The 17,894-nt window shown below is 39.3% G+C and overlaps 1 protein-coding gene across 2 annotated transcripts; it reads left to right on the top strand.

Moving 5' to 3' along the window:
• Nucleotides 1-446: 446 nt before the first annotated feature.
• Nucleotides 447-14,964, top strand: ydjc (YdjC chitooligosaccharide deacetylase homolog). 2 transcript variants are annotated; one of them, XM_051422374.1, is made up of 6 exons: nt 447-566; nt 3,185-3,360; nt 3,856-4,015; nt 6,650-6,749; nt 8,093-8,270; nt 10,150-14,964. In XM_051422374.1, exons 2-6 carry the CDS (start codon nt 3,197-3,199, stop codon nt 10,478-10,480), a joined length of 933 nt encoding a protein of 310 aa, XP_051278334.1. In that variant the 5' UTR covers nt 447-566; nt 3,185-3,196; the 3' UTR covers nt 10,481-14,964. The 2 variants fall into 2 exon arrangements, with proteins under 2 accessions (XP_051278334.1, XP_051278335.1); XM_051422375.1 differs by lacking the exon at nt 447-566 and adding an exon at nt 2,441-2,464.
• Nucleotides 14,965-17,894: the final 2,930 nt, after the last annotated feature.

Below are 17,894 nucleotides of genomic sequence, written 5' to 3' on the forward strand. Positions count from 1 at the left end.
CGTCTTCCTAGTCATCCTTGAAAGAAACCTTTCGAGATTAAAACATGTTTAAAGAATATGACGTGCCACATGTGGAAAATTCAAACCTTCCGTTCCGATATTTTCACAATAAAAGAGCCAAAAGCTTTATCAAATGTACTATTCACCTAAAATAATGTGTTTCATTTTTATAATGTTCAGATTAAATGATTTGTTTCATCGCTGTGTTGATAAATAGCATTACTAACAGCGTTTTTAATAGCTGTGCTTGGAACATATCTGTATGATCACCAAGGGGACAATAATTAGAAGTTACGAAATACGTTCATTTAATGAGACGAGTAAATTTAAGTATATATTCTGTAGTTTCATTAATTTCGGATACAACTTTGGACGAACTGCGGACGTCTTATTTTGAAGTTTTTCTTGGCTAGCTGGGTGCATCACTACACGCCAGCAGAGGGCGCCTTATTCTAGTCAAATCAACTCCAACCTACACTAATGCGGTTAGCTAGTCGGAAGTAGAGATTATTTCTACCGTGCCTGTGTGGCTTTGGATATATGGACAGACTCGTGTAATACAATGGGTAAGATTAAGTTTTATTTGATAGTGTTCGATAATGTTCTTCTCGTCTGAGTCACCAGCGTGTCAGTGGTGTTCCAGTGGGTCGCCCCAAAGTGACACTGAAGGAGATTTAGCCGGTGTACCCTGGCAAAGAAAGATAGCATTATAATGCTCAGTTTTGTTTAACTATGAGAGAGGAGTTAATTCAACGCTGTGGTCACTACTGACAACATAGTTTTCTGGTGGTTTGTTGGTAAGTTAGGTGTTTTAAATATATTGCCCCCCCATATACTGTATATAAAATTGACCAAAATTAAGTGCCAATCCGCACTGCTATACAGCACCACAAACGACACCATCGCTGTAGTGCTTTATTAACAACCTCAGTTTTAAAAAGAGCATTATGTTGGACACAGGTAACGGCTGTTGATTTCCCACTCACTGCTGTGACGAGTTTAGATTATTTTATATAAAATTACATGAAAAACAGACATTTGTGTTTCAATAAAACATTTTCACAGCAGCCATTTTGACAGGAAATAGTAGGGTAAACCACCGTAGTGTTACCAACTGGTTCCGTTCTATTTAGTGTAGCAAAGTCAGTGACCCAACAATAACACTGACTGTGCTTGACTAGAATGGAATGGAGCCTTATAGGCCCGATGGTATTTAAAAAATGCCTTTTAACCCTTTATGATCACATGACCAGTCATATTGTACTCCTGTTACATGCCTGTAACAATGTATGCAAAAACATTTACAATCTGTTTATTTTTATTTTTATATCGAAATCCTATAAAGGAAGGAAAAATCCTATATCCTATGAACCAACCAATTTTAACCATCCATAAGATGGATGTCACGTCTCCACTTTTTCGCACTAAACAAAAATTAAGCCAAAATATCCCGGATAAGGCTGCTGCAATCTTTCTCCACTTGGAGTCAGGGTCTAAGCAGTAGTGTTCGGGGTTGGCGATGCTGCATCAAAGTCCTGCCTATCCGCCCAACTTAATCGCACACAGACCTCGACTGTCATTCATGACAGGAAACCCCTTTTTATAACTTCAAATAACTTATTAAAACCAAACTTATCAGAAAAATCAACACGTGAACATAAATCAGTGTGATAAGAACTACCTAAAATGCCAGAAACCATCTTTGGGTATTCGACTTATACTTGAATTTTTTTAGTGTGTATACTCTCAAAAAGTTAGGGATATTCCACTTTCGGGTGAAATTTATGGAAAATGTAAAAAGTTGATGCTACAGTGATATATCATCAAAGTAGGGCATTTAAGTAGAAGGTCAAATTAAGATCACCTGGAAAGGTTATAGTGCATTTTATGTACATTCTGAAATTTCATCCGAAAGCCGAATATCCCTAACTTTTTGTGAGTAGTGTATAAAAAAAAACTAAGGAAGTGTTGCAAATAATTATAAAATCTAATTTTATTTTAGGCGTGATAACTGCCCTTAGGTAATTTTTCCACCAAGTTAGCTTTGGGTCTTGAACTGGTTCAATTCAAGATTCCTGGAACCTTGATGCTCTCTATCAAACCAGCCCACATTTCCACCAGTTTTGAGCAGAACCATTCTAATCAAGGATGTGTCATCAACAGAAGGATGCTTAACTAACTGTAGAATATCACACGCCCGCACAAGTTTCCAAGGAAAACATGTTATTTTTTGTTCTGAACCAATGTATTTTTTATCGAAATGTTCCAAAGGGTTCAAAATCCGGAACTGAGCTGGTTCCTTGTTGATGGAATAGGCCTTTCAGTGCATCACAAGGTGCATAGCCACCACCTTGTTTTTAACGCCAACAAAATTATACTTGACTGTCATTGGTGACCTCACTTTTTCCACAGTCTGTTTGGTGTGAGGACCGGGATCATGTGAACATTTTACAATGCTGTGCTGGTAAGCATCATTAGATATGCTATGGCATCATGGTATTGCACCTTTACAGTCCAATTAAACTCGAGAATTGAAAACATGATGAAAACACCTTCACACATGGAATATATCAATATGAATTATTACCATCGGATGAGCCAGTAAATGTACAAACAACCGGTCTAGTGTGTACGATTAGAGGCATCTATCGGTGTAGTTGCAGACGGCAGCTCACTTACTTCCCCCTTTCCAAATGCGAGGGAGAAACTAAGCTACGCTGTGAAAAAATGCAAATGGCGTTATCTAGAGCCAGTTTTTGGTTTGTTTGTTGAGGGTCATTGTAGACACATGGCAGTTCAATATGGCAATAACAATTCTTATTTGGTGATTATATGTATATAATCTGGTGATTATAATATATATTCCTCAATGTTACACAGTTGACCTTTAAAGCTTTCTTTCCTACCAACTTCTGTAATACTAATCAACAAACAACCAGCTCAATGCTCTCATAAGGAGGCACTGTTACATTCTATGCATTATAAATCATAGTTTTATGGTTTTCATGATTTCATTCCTCATTTTTGTAATGTCTGTATATCTTTCATTTGACATTTGAATAGGAGCTGGGAATGTCCTTGAACCACTTATTAATTAATTAATTAATGAATAACAAGCTGTGCCTGCTGAGCCATAGCTGCCCTTATTATGAATGTTACCCTGTCTCCTGTGTGTCCTCCATAGGGAACAGCAATAATGCCACAGCCCAGAATGATGCTGGTGGTGACAGGAGATGATTTCGGCTACTGTCCCAGGAGGAACCAGGGGATTGTGGATTGCTTCCAGGCTGGAGGCATTTCCAATGTGTCACTGCTGGTTAACGCATCTGCTGCCAAAGAGGCAGCAGATCTGGCTAAAAGGTAATAGGTGCTGACAAACTGCTGTTGTACTGTATGTAGAATCCTAACACACTTGACACAGGGCCTGGTACATCACTTGCTGTTTTAACAGATCTTGTGTCCATTGGTTGTTTGGTAATGTATTTTTCTTACTCCCTCACATAACTTAGCTTACTTTACCATACCTCAAGATTAGACTTTTGATATGCAAAGCAGCTTGGTTAATTGTAAGCAGAGCTTGCAATGTTGCAACTTTCTTGACCATGTGTGTAGGTAAAATGTTCTTTAAACATTTCCATGCTAAATACACATTACTGACAGTGTCCCAGCTATGCATATCTTCTGCCATTGTAAGTGGCAGGTGCAAAATCTGTTTATGGGTAATGCATTTTAGAGCGAAAAAAGCAAAAACAAATAAAGTAATCCCTTTAAGTTCCCTAATTTGAATATGTAACACCGTTACTTGTATTCTGTTACTCCTCAACGAACGATGTGACCTATCTCTTTTCTTGTCAGGCACAACATACCCATTGGTCTCCATGCCAACTTGTCAGAGGGCATTCCAGTGTGTCAGAGCCTCCAGCAGGCCTCCACTCTCATAAACCAGCGTGGCTTCTTCCATGGAAAGATAGGCTTCCGTCAGTTCCTGGAGAGAGGTCAGCTCAGCATGGAACAGGTATACTGCTCCAAAACCCGACTCAGGTTTCATGCTTGCATCAATGAGCCCACAGACCTGCACCTGATTCATCCAGATTTGGAAAATGTGTTTCTGCTCATATTCGTAAAGAAATGCAACAGAATTAATACAAATACAAAAGTCTGCAAATATATCACAAACTGTTCAATGATGTACTAATTAAACTCTTCTGTAGTGTGTTAACCAAACTTTCTTAGTCTGTTAGAAGGAAGAAAGAGGAATAAACAACGTGCAAAAATGTCTGTAAGAAAAACTGTAAGACTGAGAGATCATGCCCACTCATTTATAGAAAAACAATCACACTGACTCATTAATTGAATAGTTAGAACTGTAAACAAAGAGGCTGATTGTTGATGAAGTTATCAGTTAAAACTTCACACATTAAAAGACACGCAATTTTGTGTTTATATTCAGCTTCTCAACACAAATACCGGCTTGATACATGATAGTTGTCTGATACCATAGAATAACATGAGATTGAAAAGGTGACATCTCAAAAAAACATAAATAGGCAGTCCACAATGGAAAGGTACTCAGCAACAGTACTGTATGACAAAACACTGACATTAAAATGTTTACCTGTGTACCTTCATAAATTAGGTGGTTAAATTCATTCCAGTTGAGAACCGGTTCCAAATTCTCTGATTTATCAATGCCATATTTTTCTGCTAGTTGTATTATTACAATATGATGACATGGGGGCGGCTGTATGTGTGTGTGTCTATATATATATATATATATATATATATATATATACAGTTTTTACTGGTGCTGCTCTAATCATTAAAGTAAATCTTTAAAGAAAACTCATCAATACAACACACAATAAAACATCACCTGTAAAGCTCATGCTGTTAATGCTGACATAATTTAAAAGGCAATACAGGACCAGTTGAGGTGCAGCAAAGTTTGAATAGCTTGAAATATGCAAAACTGAAACAAATTACTCAAGGGGTGCATGCAAATCCGATCTTTTATGTGTTATTATTGTATGTGTTGGCTGCGGAGTATCCTATCCTATGTAGCATTCTAATGGGAGGATGTATTGGTTTTTGTGGTACAATACAGAGAGCAGTCAATACAGAGAGAAACAATACTCACCGACAGCACACCTACCTAGCTATCTATATAAAAAAAAAATAAGAGGCAGAATAATGGTGCGACAATCATGCCTTGAACAGGTTGCGTAAAAAGGGGCTAATGACTACCGACATCTATGGTCATGTAAAAGCGCTTTGAGTGGTGGGAAGACTAGAAAGGCGCTATACAAGTACAGGTCCATTTACCATTTACCATTACCATTACACAGATATTTAACAAACGATATACAAGCCAGACGTTTGTATTTTAAGATTGGAACAGTGTCGAAAATCAGGAGGAAACTATTAATTAAATCAATGTAAAATTGACAAAGATAAAATAAACAGAATAGGAACATAACTCAGATAAGGCAGTCAAAGAGCATTCATTTTCTACTGGTCTCTTTCCTATATCTTCCTTATTTTCCTAAACTACTCCTGTTTCCATGTCCTCTATGCTTCTCTCAATCATTGACTCATTAAATAAAATTAAACAGTGTATAAGTATAGGCTTCTGTGTGTGAGGTGTTGCCGAATCTTATTGAATTGTGGGAGTCTTTAAACATATTGTATCCTTTACAAATGTAATATACCGGTAAGATCACATAGCCACATTTTGGAGGGAGTAACCGTTGTTTCTTTCCATAACATAAGTAGTATTTTTTTTTTTGCAGTGATGAGGCAATAAGACAGGAATTGTTGAATCTTTGTAATTCTTCAGATACGCCAAGAATAATAATTGATAGTTCTGGTTCTGGTCCTGGTCTGGCTATACACTGGTTTAAGTAAGGGCTATGACGCATGCTCTGCTGCGGCGACACTGTCTGTACTTTCTGTCTGCTTTAGGGCCTGTCCTCACTAATACGTGGCCTCACCCAATACGATGTCGTTTCGAAAAAAATCTCCGTAAACACGGCGTCGTTTCCAGAAATATCTGCGTCCACACGGATTCACTGACAACGACCCAAAACGCTGTAGTACACTGTGACGCCACCACACCAATACACTAAAACCGGAAAAGAAGCCATGGAGCATGCGCTGTTTACAAACAAGTAGTAGTAGTCCGCCATTGTTGTTGTTGTTATGACGCGTCTAGCGGCGGCGGCTGAGGGTTAAAGGCGAGAGAGGCGGGAGCTAATACGTCATCGTTTCGGAAAAAATCTGTTTTGCCGTCCTGACGACTCCAGGCAATACGGCGTTTTTCGGATTTTCCCACTCTGGGACCCGTTTCCAAAAAATACCGATTTCACACCCCGAAAACCCCGTATCCATCTGGACACGAGGCCGATACGATAAAGAGGAGAGGCCCTAAGAGTCATACAGTCATAATAGTAAAAGTCACTTGCTTTACTGTCCATAAACAATACCTTATCAAACTGTCCCAACATATATAGTGACTCATAGTCATGTTTATGTTGAGTAATTCTGCATGCATACTTTACTTCTGCAAGTTGAAGTCAATAGCTACCAAGAGAAGAAGACAAAGTCATGTTTCTCCACTACAGTAACCTCCAGCTGTGTTTTTGCTCCCCAGGTGGAGCAAGAGTTGAGAGCCCAGGTCAGGCTGTTCAGAGAACTGACAGGTCACCTGCCCCACCACATGGATGGACACCAACACGTTCATGTACTGCCAGGTAATGTTTGTAATACAGTGTTTCCACTAGTATTTTTTTCAGGCCTGGTCGTACAAAAAACAAAAAAACAAGATGAGGGGTGTGGGATGGCACGTGGAAGCAATCCACAGGCATATTGCTGTATTCAATTCAATTTTATTTGTATAGCGCCAATTCATAACAGAAGTTATCTCAGGACACTTTTCAAATAGAGCAGGTCTAGACCGAACTCTTTAAAACATTAATTACAGAGACCCAACAGTTCCACCATGAGCAAGCACTTGGCGACAAGGGCAAGGAAAAACTGCCTGTTAAAAGGCAGAAACCTAGGACAGATCCTCCGGCTCTAGGTGGGTGGTCGTCTGTCTCGACCAGTTGGGGTGAGAGAGAGAGAGAGAGAGAGAGAGAGAGAGAGAGAGAGAGAGAGAGAGAGAGAGATGCACAGCAACAACAGTATTGGCAATGGCAATCAAGCAGGACCATGACAGGAGGCTCCACCAGGATCGACAAGAACCTGCGAGACGAGAAAGCACAAGAACTCCGGGGAAGAAGTGAAGTTAGTAACATGCATTAATGGGACATGAATGAGTGCAGAAAGAGAGAGGAAGGGAGGAGCTCAGTGCACCATGGGAAATCCCCCGATAGTCTAGGCCTATAGCAGCATTACTAAGGGATGGTTCAGGACTCACCTGATCCAGCCCTAACTATAAGCTTTATCAAAGAGGAATGTCTTAAGCTTACTCTTGAATATGGTGAGGGTGTCTGCCTCCCGAACCACAACTGGAAGCTGGTTCCATAAGAGAGGAGCTTGGTAACTGAAGGCTCTGGCTCCTGTTCTACTTTTAGAGACTATAGGAACCACAAGTAGCCCAGCATTCAGAGAATGTAGTGTTCTAGAGGGGTAATAGGGTACTATGAGCTCTTTAAGATATGAAGGGGCCTGACCATGAAGAGCTTTATAGGTGAGGAGGAGGATTTTAAATTCTATTCTACATTTTACAGGGAGCCAATGCAGAGAAGCTAGTACAGGAGAGATGTGATCTCTTTTTCTAGTTCCTGTCAGTACTCGTGCTGCAGCGTTCTGAATTAATTGGAGATTAATTGGCGTCTTAATGGATTTATTGGGGCAACCTGATAATAAGGAGTTGCAGTAATCCAGCCTAGAAGTAACAAATGCATGGATTAGTTTTTCTGTCTGTGACAGGATGTGTCTAATTTTTGTAATATTACGTAAATGAAAAGAATTTCAGTGTTGTCTGAGTTTAACATTACTAGCTTTACATTAATTTTTGGCTATGAGAATGACTTCATTAAGTAGGTGAAATAATGTCTTTTAACCACAGCGTATGTACTGTGTGTTGCAGAGGTGCGTGAGGTGTTTGCACAGGTCCTGTCTGATCTCAGGATTCCATATACCCGTGTTCCAATGGAGTCAGGTTTACGCAGCTGCCCCTGGTTACCTTCACACTTCCAAAGATTCTACACACAGGTGGAGAAGGACGCTCAGGACTCCATTCCTGTCTTCACACGATATGGAATCAGGTGTGTGTGTGTGTGTGTGTGTGTGTGTGTGTGTGTGTGTGTGTGTGTGTGTGTGTGTGTGTGTGTGTGTGTGTGTGTGTGTGTGTGTGTGTGTGTGTGTGTGTGTGTGTGTGTGTGTGTGTGAACAAAAAAAAAAAACAGTTCAATTAATCTTTTACATTTTTCCACAAGAGTTTTCACTAATCTGAAGGATTGGAGGAGGAGGCTGTCTGTGTTAATCTAGTCCTGCTGCCAGAAGATAAAAAATGCATATGCACAAAAATCATGCAAACACCATTTTCATTACATAAACTGGTATTAATAAAGAGGTGATTTCGCTGAGAATAGATTTTGGTTGCTAATAGCACCATGAATTGCACATCACTTGCAACCTGTCTGCCCTGTCTCAATGTCTGAGTCACAAAAGATTGTGCTAATGATATTACACCACAAACACGGCCAGATAGTTTTGCAGCTGAATGTAATGTGCCCTTGTTTTGCATCTGATTGCAGTTATCCATGTGGCAAAACTGACACAGTAGGCAGGACAATGGCTGAGAGGTATATGGCTGGACTGTGTATTGTCAGCTATAGTGTCTATAATGTCAATTCCTGGATATCCAATGTTTATTCTGCAGTTTTCTGTAGTGGTTGCAGTAATATTTGTTCTTAAGGTATACTGATATACTGTTACATGACAAGGTTAAGCTACATTTGAGTAAAAAAAATTAATTCAGCATTCTGAAGAAAATAATAATTTTAGTATTTATATTGAGGTACACATATATTCACCAGCACAGAGACCTGAAATGCTATGCAATCCTTTTGTGAATTTGCCCCAGAATGTGCAGTGAGACTGTGCGTATATCACACATCCAGTACTTTAGAGCAGCGTACACATACTTTTCGAGAGCAAGCTGAGTGTGATAAAATTCTAAATGCTAAGAAAACCAAATTCATGACGTTTTCAAGGGCTTGCTCCCAATCCCCAGGTAACACAACTATCAACACACTAAATAGGGGCTCAATTGAAAAAGTGACATCATATAAGTATTTAGGTATTTGGTTGGATGACAAGCTTTCCCTCAGTGCAATATATTACATGACATGAATTCATTGGTCCCACTAGGGGTTGCCAATGCCTCATCTGATAGACCAATGGCCAAACGCCAGGGACAGGAAAACACTGAATTTGTCAAAAAAAACGCCCGGAAGATTAATAAGTGTGTTTTGCTGCCAAATTTGCTCAAGGGAAAAACAAAACAGATGCAGAGTCGCTGCAGATCTGGAGCCAGCCACACTCTTTCTGAACAGCCCAATTGTAACTGACGTGAAAACAATGGATCGGATTGGGTCCAATATAGATCAACACATCAGTTAAAAAAGGACTTTAAGCCTTGATGTAATATAAACTTAATAAAAAAAATAAAAGAAATAATAGATCTTTTGAAGTTGTTGCTTGCTTTCAAATCAGTGGGAATTTCTGTTGTTGACTTAAATGTAGCTTAAACATCATCATGTCATGTTTTAATACACCAGAAGAAAAAATATTACTGACACTGATTATAGACATAACCTCTGACATACATAGTCCAGCATATACCAGGTCACCACCTGGTCTTTTTTAAAAAGCTCAGAGTAAATAACACAACACCAGCTGACAAATCTGTCTAGATTCTGTCTAGGTCTGCTCCTCACCATTAAATATTATTTTAAGTTAGATTACTTTACTTTGAAAAAACCTTCTTGTAATGTTGGTATGTGTTATTTAATGTTCATCTATGACTATGTTTGTCATTCAAGTGTTGTACTTAAGGGATGGAGTGATTGTCTGAATAGTTCTTCATAGTCTATGGCTGACAAACACTAATCAGGGTCTAAACCTTTTCCATGTCCACAGGTGGCCAGACATGTACCTGGGACTGACCACCATGGGCCAGAACATGTCTGTCCCCAACCTGCAGAGGGCTCTCAACCAGGCCTTGGCTTTAGGCTCATCAGGCACTACCTCCAGCAATGCATCAAGCTCTAATCGGCCTGTGGTCACAGCAGAGCTCATGGTCCACCCAGGTTACCCTAGTCACCCCCAGGAAGGAGGCTGTGGAGAGGGCCCTGATGACTTCTCCCAGTCAGCTGACAGACAGCATGAACTGAGCATGCTCAGTGACCCGTCCCTGTTGGCCTTCTACAGCCAGAAGAGAGTGCAACTGTGTGCCTTCAAAGACCTCTGAGTCCTGCTGTCCAAAGAGGACAAACTGTAGAGAGCCAAAGTGAAACCCAATTTCATAGAATCTGTTCCAGAGGTAAAAACCAAACAAACCAGAATTCAGAGTCACACTGACATGTAATAACACAAATTACTTTAGATCCACCCAATAACATAACTCTAAGTAACAGTATGTTACTGGGTCACTCTACACTACTCACAAAAAGTTAGGGATATTCGGCTTTCGGATGAAATTTCAGAATGTACATAAAATGCACTATAACCTTTCCAGGTGATCTTAATTTGACCTTCTACTTAAATGCCCTACTTTCATGATATAATATCACTGTAGCATCAACTTTTTACATTTTCCATAAATTTCACCCGAAAGTGGAATATCCCTAACTTTTTGTGAATAGTGTATATGTCTAGAAAGGGATGGGAGCGGCTGTCTCAAAGGCAGAGCGGGTCGTTCCTTAATCAGAAGGTTGTGGGTTCGAGAATTGTGGGAAGGTTGTTCTTTATGTAAGCCATACATACAGATCAATATATTGCACTATCCACATGCCCTTCATTGCACATAATTATTACAACTTGGGTTTTTATGAGGTAGTTTTATTTATAATCATACACTGCATCCACCAAGTACAGGGTACTAACTGAATCATATTTTATGGAGAAAATATTTTCTGGTCCTCCAGTACTCTGGCTGCTCTGCTTTAACTTTAAGTGACTTAAGTTCCCTGATGGAAACATAGCCATAGCTACTTGTTGTTAGCACCAGGGCACTGTGTGTTTAGAAAATAGTAACTAAACCCTAAAACCACTCTTTTCTGCTGAAAACATCTGTGTGTGTGTGTGTGTGTGCGTGTATGCATGTATATGAAAATGAAATGGGCAGCATAAGAATTTGAGTGTCTTTGACAAGGGTCAAATTGTGATGATGACGACTGGGTCAAAGCATCTCCAAAATTGCAGCTCTTGTGGGGTGTTCCTGGTCTGTAGTGGTCAGTACCTATCAAAAGCTCAAATTGCTGAAAAGGTTAAAGTTGGTTCTGATAGAAAGATGTCAGAACACAATGTATGTCACAGTTTGTTGCATATGGGGCTGCATAAAAAAAAAAATATATATATATATATATAAAAAAATTATATATGGGAGAGATCAACATCCCACATTGGAACATTATATACAGTGGGTACGGAAAGTATTCAGACCCCTTTAAATTTTTCACTCCGTTTTATTGCAGCCATTTGCTAAAATCAAAAAAGTTCATTTTATTTCTCATTAATGTACACTGAAATATCACATGGTCATAAGTATTCAGACCCTTTGCTCAGTATTGAGTAGAAGCACCCTTTTGAGCTAGTACAGCCATGAGTCTTCTTGGGAATGATGAAACACCCTTTTTTTTTCCACACCTGGATTTGGGGATCCTCTGCCATTCTTCCTTGCAGATCCTCTCCAGTTCTGTTAGGTTGGATGGTGAACGTTGGTGGACAGCCATTTTCAGGTCTCTCCAGAGATGCTCAATTGGGTTTAGGTCAGGCCTCTGGCTGGGCCAGTCAAGAATGGTCACAGAGTTGTTCCGAAGCCACTCCTTTGTTATTTTAGCTGTGTGCTTAGGGTTATTGTCTTGTTGGAAGGTAAACCTTCGGCCCAGTCTGAGGTCCTGAGCACTCTGGAAGAGGTTTTCTTCCAGGATATGTCTGTACTTGGCCGCATTCATCTTTCCTTCAATTGCAACCAGTCGTCCTGTCCCTGCAGCTGAAAAACATCCCCAAAGCCTGATGCTGCCACCACCATGTTTCACTGTTGGGATTGTATTGGGCAGGTGATGAGCAGTGCCTGGTTTTCTCCACACATACCGCTTAGAATTAACACCAAAAAGTTAAATCTTGGTCTCATCAGACCAGAGAATCTTATTTCTCATAGTCTGGGAGTCCTTCATGTGTTTTTTGGCAAACTCTATGCAGGCTTTCATATGTCTTGCACTGAGGAGAGGCTTCCGTCGGGCCACTCTGCCATAAAGCCCCGACTGGTGGAGGGCTGCAGTGATAGTTGACTTTGTGGAACTTTCTCCCATCTCCCTACTGCATCTCTGGAGCTCAGCCACAGTGATCTTTGGGTTCTTCTTTACCTCTCTCACCAAGGCTCTTCTCCCACGATTGCTCAGTTTGGCTGGACGGCCAGGTCTAGGAAGAGTTCTGGTCGTCCCAAACTTCTTCCATTTAAGGATTATGGAGGCCACTGTGCTCTTAGGAACCTTGAGTGCTGCAGAAATTCTTTTGTAACCTTGGCCAGATCTGTGCCTTGCCACAATTCTGTCTCTGAGCTCCTTGGGCAGTTCCTTCGACCTCATGATTCTCATTTGCTCTGACATGCACTGTGAGCTGTAAGGTCTTATATAGACAGGTGTGTGCCTTTCCTAATCAAGTCCAATCAGTTTAATTAAACACAGCTGGACTCCAATGAAGGAGCAGAACCATCTCAGATCAGAAGAAATGGACAGCATGTGAGTTATATATGAGTGTCACAGCAAAGGGTCTGAATACTTATGACCATGTGATATTTCAGGTTTTCTTTTTTAATACATTTGCAAAAATTTCTACATTTCTGTTTTTTTCTGTCAAGATGGGGTGCTGAGTGTACATTAATGAGAAATAAAATGAACTTTTTTGATTTTAGCAAATGGCTGCAATGAAACAAAGAGTGAAAAATTTAAAGGGGTCTGAATACTTTCCGTACCCACTGTATGACAAGAAAAGCTATACATCTCCCATTTAACAGTCCGTTGTTTGTTGTAAGGGCCCATTTCCTGCTTCAACTTTAACTTACTGTAGTAAAGCACACACAGTTGTCCCGTGCAATGAATGATTATTAAGAACATTTTAAGTATGGTAACTTTTAGATACATACGTGGACAAAATTGTTGGTACCCTTCCATTAAAGAAAGAAAGAAAAACCCACAATGGTCACTGAAATAACTGACAAAAGTAATAATAAATAAACACTTACTGAAAATTACCTAATGACAATCAGACATTTCTTTTGAATTGTGGTTCAACAGAATCATTTTAAAAAACAAACTAATGAAACTGGCCTGGACAAAAATTATGGTACCCCTAGAAAAGATTGAAAATAATTTGACCATAGGGACATGTTAAACTAAGGTGTGTCCTGTAATTAGCATCATAGGTGTCTTGTAATCAGTCAGTCTGCCTATTTAAAGGGTGAAATGTAGTCACTGTGCTGATTGGTATCATGGTGTGTACCACACTGAACATAGACCACAGAAAGGGAGGAGAGAGTTGTCTCAGGAGATTAGAAAGAAAATGATAGACAAGCATGTTAAAGGTAAAGACTATAAGACCATCTCCAAGCAGCTTGATGTTCCTGTGACTACAGTTGCACATATTATTCAGAAGTTTAAGGTCTACGGGACTGTAGCCAACCTCCCTGGACGTGGCCGCAAGAGGACAACTGATGACAAATTGAAGAGACAGATAATACGAAACAACTTCCAAAGAGATTAGAGGTGAACTCCAAGGTCAAGGTACATCAGTGTCAGATCGCACTATCCATCGCTGTTTAAGCCAAAGTGGACTGAATGGAAGACGACCGAGGAGGACACCACTGTTGAAAGCAAATCATAAAAAAGCGAGCAAAATGCATATTGACAAGCCAAAGCTTCTGGGAGAATATCCTTTGGACAGATGAGACAAAACTGGAGCTTTTTGGCACATGAGCCCTATGTTCACAGACACAAAAATGAAGGATACAAAGAAAAGAACACTGTACCTACTGTGAAACATGGAGGAGGCTTGGTTATGTTCTGGGGCTGCTTTGCCGTATCTGGCACAGGTTGTCTTGAATCTGTGCAGGGTACAATGAAATCTCAAGACTTTCAAGGCATTCTGGAGTGAAAACAAGAATGGCTAAGAGCAAAACATTGGACTATTCTGAAGTGGCCTTCTATGGGCCCTGATCTAAATCCTATTGAACATCTGTGGAAGGAGCTGAAACATGCAGTCTGGAGAAGGAATTGTTATTTATTTTTACTTCAGTTTCAAGTTATGTCAGTGACCATTGTGGGTTTTTCTTTCTTTAATGTAAGGGTACCAACAATTTTGTCCATGTGTGTAAAGATCATTTTCTGGCAAATTTGCTGAAACTCTCTTCATACTATATCCTGCAGTAGTATATGAGTGTCATTGTTATGTAAGGTGGAGGGATGCTTTTCATTGATCTCAGGTCTGTGTAGCACCAGTAGCACTTAATATCAAATCACCTAGAATGTTATTTTAACATTCACATTTTAAATCACCTGTAACAGTACAGTATGTTTGTAATATTTATAGTTGTTTATTGGGTATTTGAAATCTTATATTTTGATAAAGTTTCTGTTGAAACTTTTTTATGCATTGCTATATTTTAATTGTTACAAAGATCATAAATGAACAGATTGCAAATCCAACAATGTGAGCTAATAAATCAAGTCAAACTAACAGTCTGATGTTTCTCTTTCTGTCTACTCTGAATTTTCAGTGAGCCCTTATCACCGATGTCACATCCAGTGTCTTCTTTATCTTTATCATCTGACTCAAAGAGTGGGAAAAGTCCAAAAAAGTCAAAGCACAGTACCCTTTAGTAGAGGATGTACAGTCCAAGGACCAAGAAACCTACAGCATTGTTACTGGATGTCCATCAACATGGCTCTGAATTGTCATGTATTTCGGATACTGCACGATGGAGTTCAGTGTCACTTCCTGTGTCCAATATGTGGGACTAAGGAATACACACTAATTAGGGCCCAAGCCCTAACCATGCAAAGGCCCTATTTTAATTCTACATTATGTTCCAGAATATCAAGTGTAGACCACACAAGCGCATGAACATTTCTTGTAAATTGATGATTTAGGCTTACTTCCTGTTGCCAGTAGGAGGCGCTATGACTTTGACTACATATTAGCTGTAGATGTGTTCAAATTGGGACTCTTATCAAATGTAAACTGAGGGCGGCTGTGGCTCAGAGGCAGAGTGGGTTGTCCAAGAAGATACTGAACCCCAAATTGCTCCTGATGCTGTGCATCAGTGTGTGAATGTGTATGAATAAGTTAGTTTCTGTTCGATGGGCTTTGCCATCGCTGTGTGAATGTGTGTGAAAGGGTAAATGTGGCATGTAGTGTAAAATTATTGAGTGCGCATGCGCGAAAGCTGCTTGCTGTACGTCACTCCGGCTTCTGAGTCCGTTTTTTGACTTCTGATTCAGATTTCTGAAAAGCGGTTTTGAGTGGTCGGAAGACTAGAAAGGCGCTACACAAGTACAGGTCCATTTACCATTTACCATTTCATAGCGAAACACTGAAATTCAATGCCATGGACAATGAAAACTCAAACTTACTTTAAATAGAACAAAAACAATAAATTGTTTTGCATAACATAACATAAAATAAATTATCATTATTATGGACCGATAATTTATCGGCTGTAATTTAATTATTGAGATCATTTATAATAATACACATTTCTCATTATCAGCCCATAATTGAGCTGCCCAAATAATTATTATGCTTTCAGTACTTGCAGTACTTACAGTATACAATATGTTCTGTACTAAACTGTGAATATATATTTCATCATCTTTTTTTTGAAAATGCAAAATTTGTTTATTATACAGAATAAAAATGTTTATCGTTTACATTTATTGTATTATATTCAATGTATTACAATAATAGTAGAGAACAACTGAACTGTACAACGAACCAAAACAGTGAACACAATAATTGCAGGACATTTGTGTAAAACAAGGAATTTTTAGCAAATTATTTCCTGTGAATATTGATCAGAGATGAGTTTTCCAGATATTTGTAGGAACTTTTTATACAATTCTGTCTGTATTATGTACCTTTAAAATGTATAAAACACATTTTGCTCAAAATACTGTACTTTTAACTAACATTTTTAATACAGGACTTTTACCTTAAATATATTTTTACCTTGCTACTTTTACTTAAGGAACTGAATACTCTTTTAAGTTATCTTACAGATACTGTATGCTAAAAGAATGCTTCTGTACTTTATTTTTTTTTTTTGTCTGCATAAAATAAGCGGTCCTGCCAAAGCAAAATGCATAATAACAATTAAAGCTGCAAGCAGCATTGGGCGGGACTTCGTACTACACGCAACCCGGGGTGTGAAAGTATAAGACTGTTGCCACTAGGTGTCGGATCATGTACGCAGAAGTTATGACAACTTTCTGTTTTCGTGGCAAAGGTTCGAAATTGGATGCCACGGAACGCCACGCCCACGCTGTTGGACGGAATGTCGTTAATACTTTTAATTGTGAATGTCTTTAGATGACTGTGTCCAAATGTGGAGATGATCCGGTAATTCCCTGCATGCAATGCAACGGCGAAAATCGCCAGAAATGACCACAAAATCCAAAATGGTCGACTTCCTGTTTGGTTTAGGTTATGGGTCCAAGAGGCTTTTCTGCTTCTTTTATCAAGATACACATGCGTACCGATTTTCGTACGTCAACCTTACGCGTCTTGGGGGCTGATTCGGGGGGGCGCACAGGGACAATTGCATACTTTGGGCTCTCAAACGATTGAATTTTGTGGAAATTTCCTCGGGCTTCCGAGCAAATATGCAGTCCAACAGGCACCAAATATTAATAATAATAATTCCTAGAGATACAATAGGGACCTTCCAGCAGTCGCTGGCTTGGTCCCTAATAATGACATCTACATACAATCTAGTGATCGTAACACAATTAAGCTAGCAGTTTTGTTTTGTTTGTAGTAGTTAGCATAAGCTAGCAAACAAGTCATTTTTGCCTATTTATATCTTTCTCGTAGCCTAACTAAATCTTTCTTACCTTGATCTTAGTGTTTGCATTCCAAAAGCACCTACATTTTACCTTGAGAGTAATGAGCTTCTTCACAGCTAGCTGCAACACAATTTGCTTAAATTCTTATTAAAGTTACTGTGTGTGTGTGTGTGTGTTATTTTGATGACAGATATTAATGATTACTGCCCTGCAGACATAACACTAACTCTAGAGCTTTAACACTCTAAAGGTACTCTGCCTGTTTTGTTGTGCATCAAAGTGAAGTTACTGTTTACCTTGCTGGATTTACAGTGTTATGCCTTTTGAGTGTTTGAGGGAAGAAAGACAAAGAACCTTAACTAATGTTGAGGTATTCTGCCTTGGTTTTTCTGGGGGTTTTGGAAGTTGTGGTGAGCACAATCAACAATTTTCTCCAAAAAACAATAAAATTGACAAGATATTTGTCCAAATGATAAAGGATAGTTGATTATCAAGTTTCATTCCCTGTGTAGACATTTGACAATGCAACAATCAAATATCTTTCTTGCCTTAGTGGCTGTGTTTATTCAGCCGCAGTGGATTCTTGTTCAGTTAGTTGATATC

Source organism: Dicentrarchus labrax, unplaced genomic scaffold, assembly GCF_905237075.1.
Source record: "Dicentrarchus labrax unplaced genomic scaffold, dlabrax2021, whole genome shotgun sequence".
Classification (NCBI taxonomy): domain Eukaryota; kingdom Metazoa; phylum Chordata; class Actinopteri; family Moronidae; genus Dicentrarchus; species Dicentrarchus labrax.

What these genes read in the sequence shown, in the direction of transcription:
- ydjc (XM_051422374.1), top strand. Translation starts at nt 3,197, where the DNA reads ATGCCACAGCCCAGAATGATGCTGGTGGTGACAGGAGATGATTTCGGC. An exon ending in GTCAGCTCAGCATGGAACAG is followed by an intron (nt 4,016 to 6,649) that starts GTATACTGCTCC and finishes TTTGCTCCCCAG; the next exon opens with GTGGAGCAAGAGTTGAGAGC. An exon ending in TTCACACGATATGGAATCAG is followed by an intron (nt 8,271 to 10,149) that starts GTGTGTGTGTGT and finishes CCATGTCCACAG; the next exon opens with GTGGCCAGACATGTACCTGG.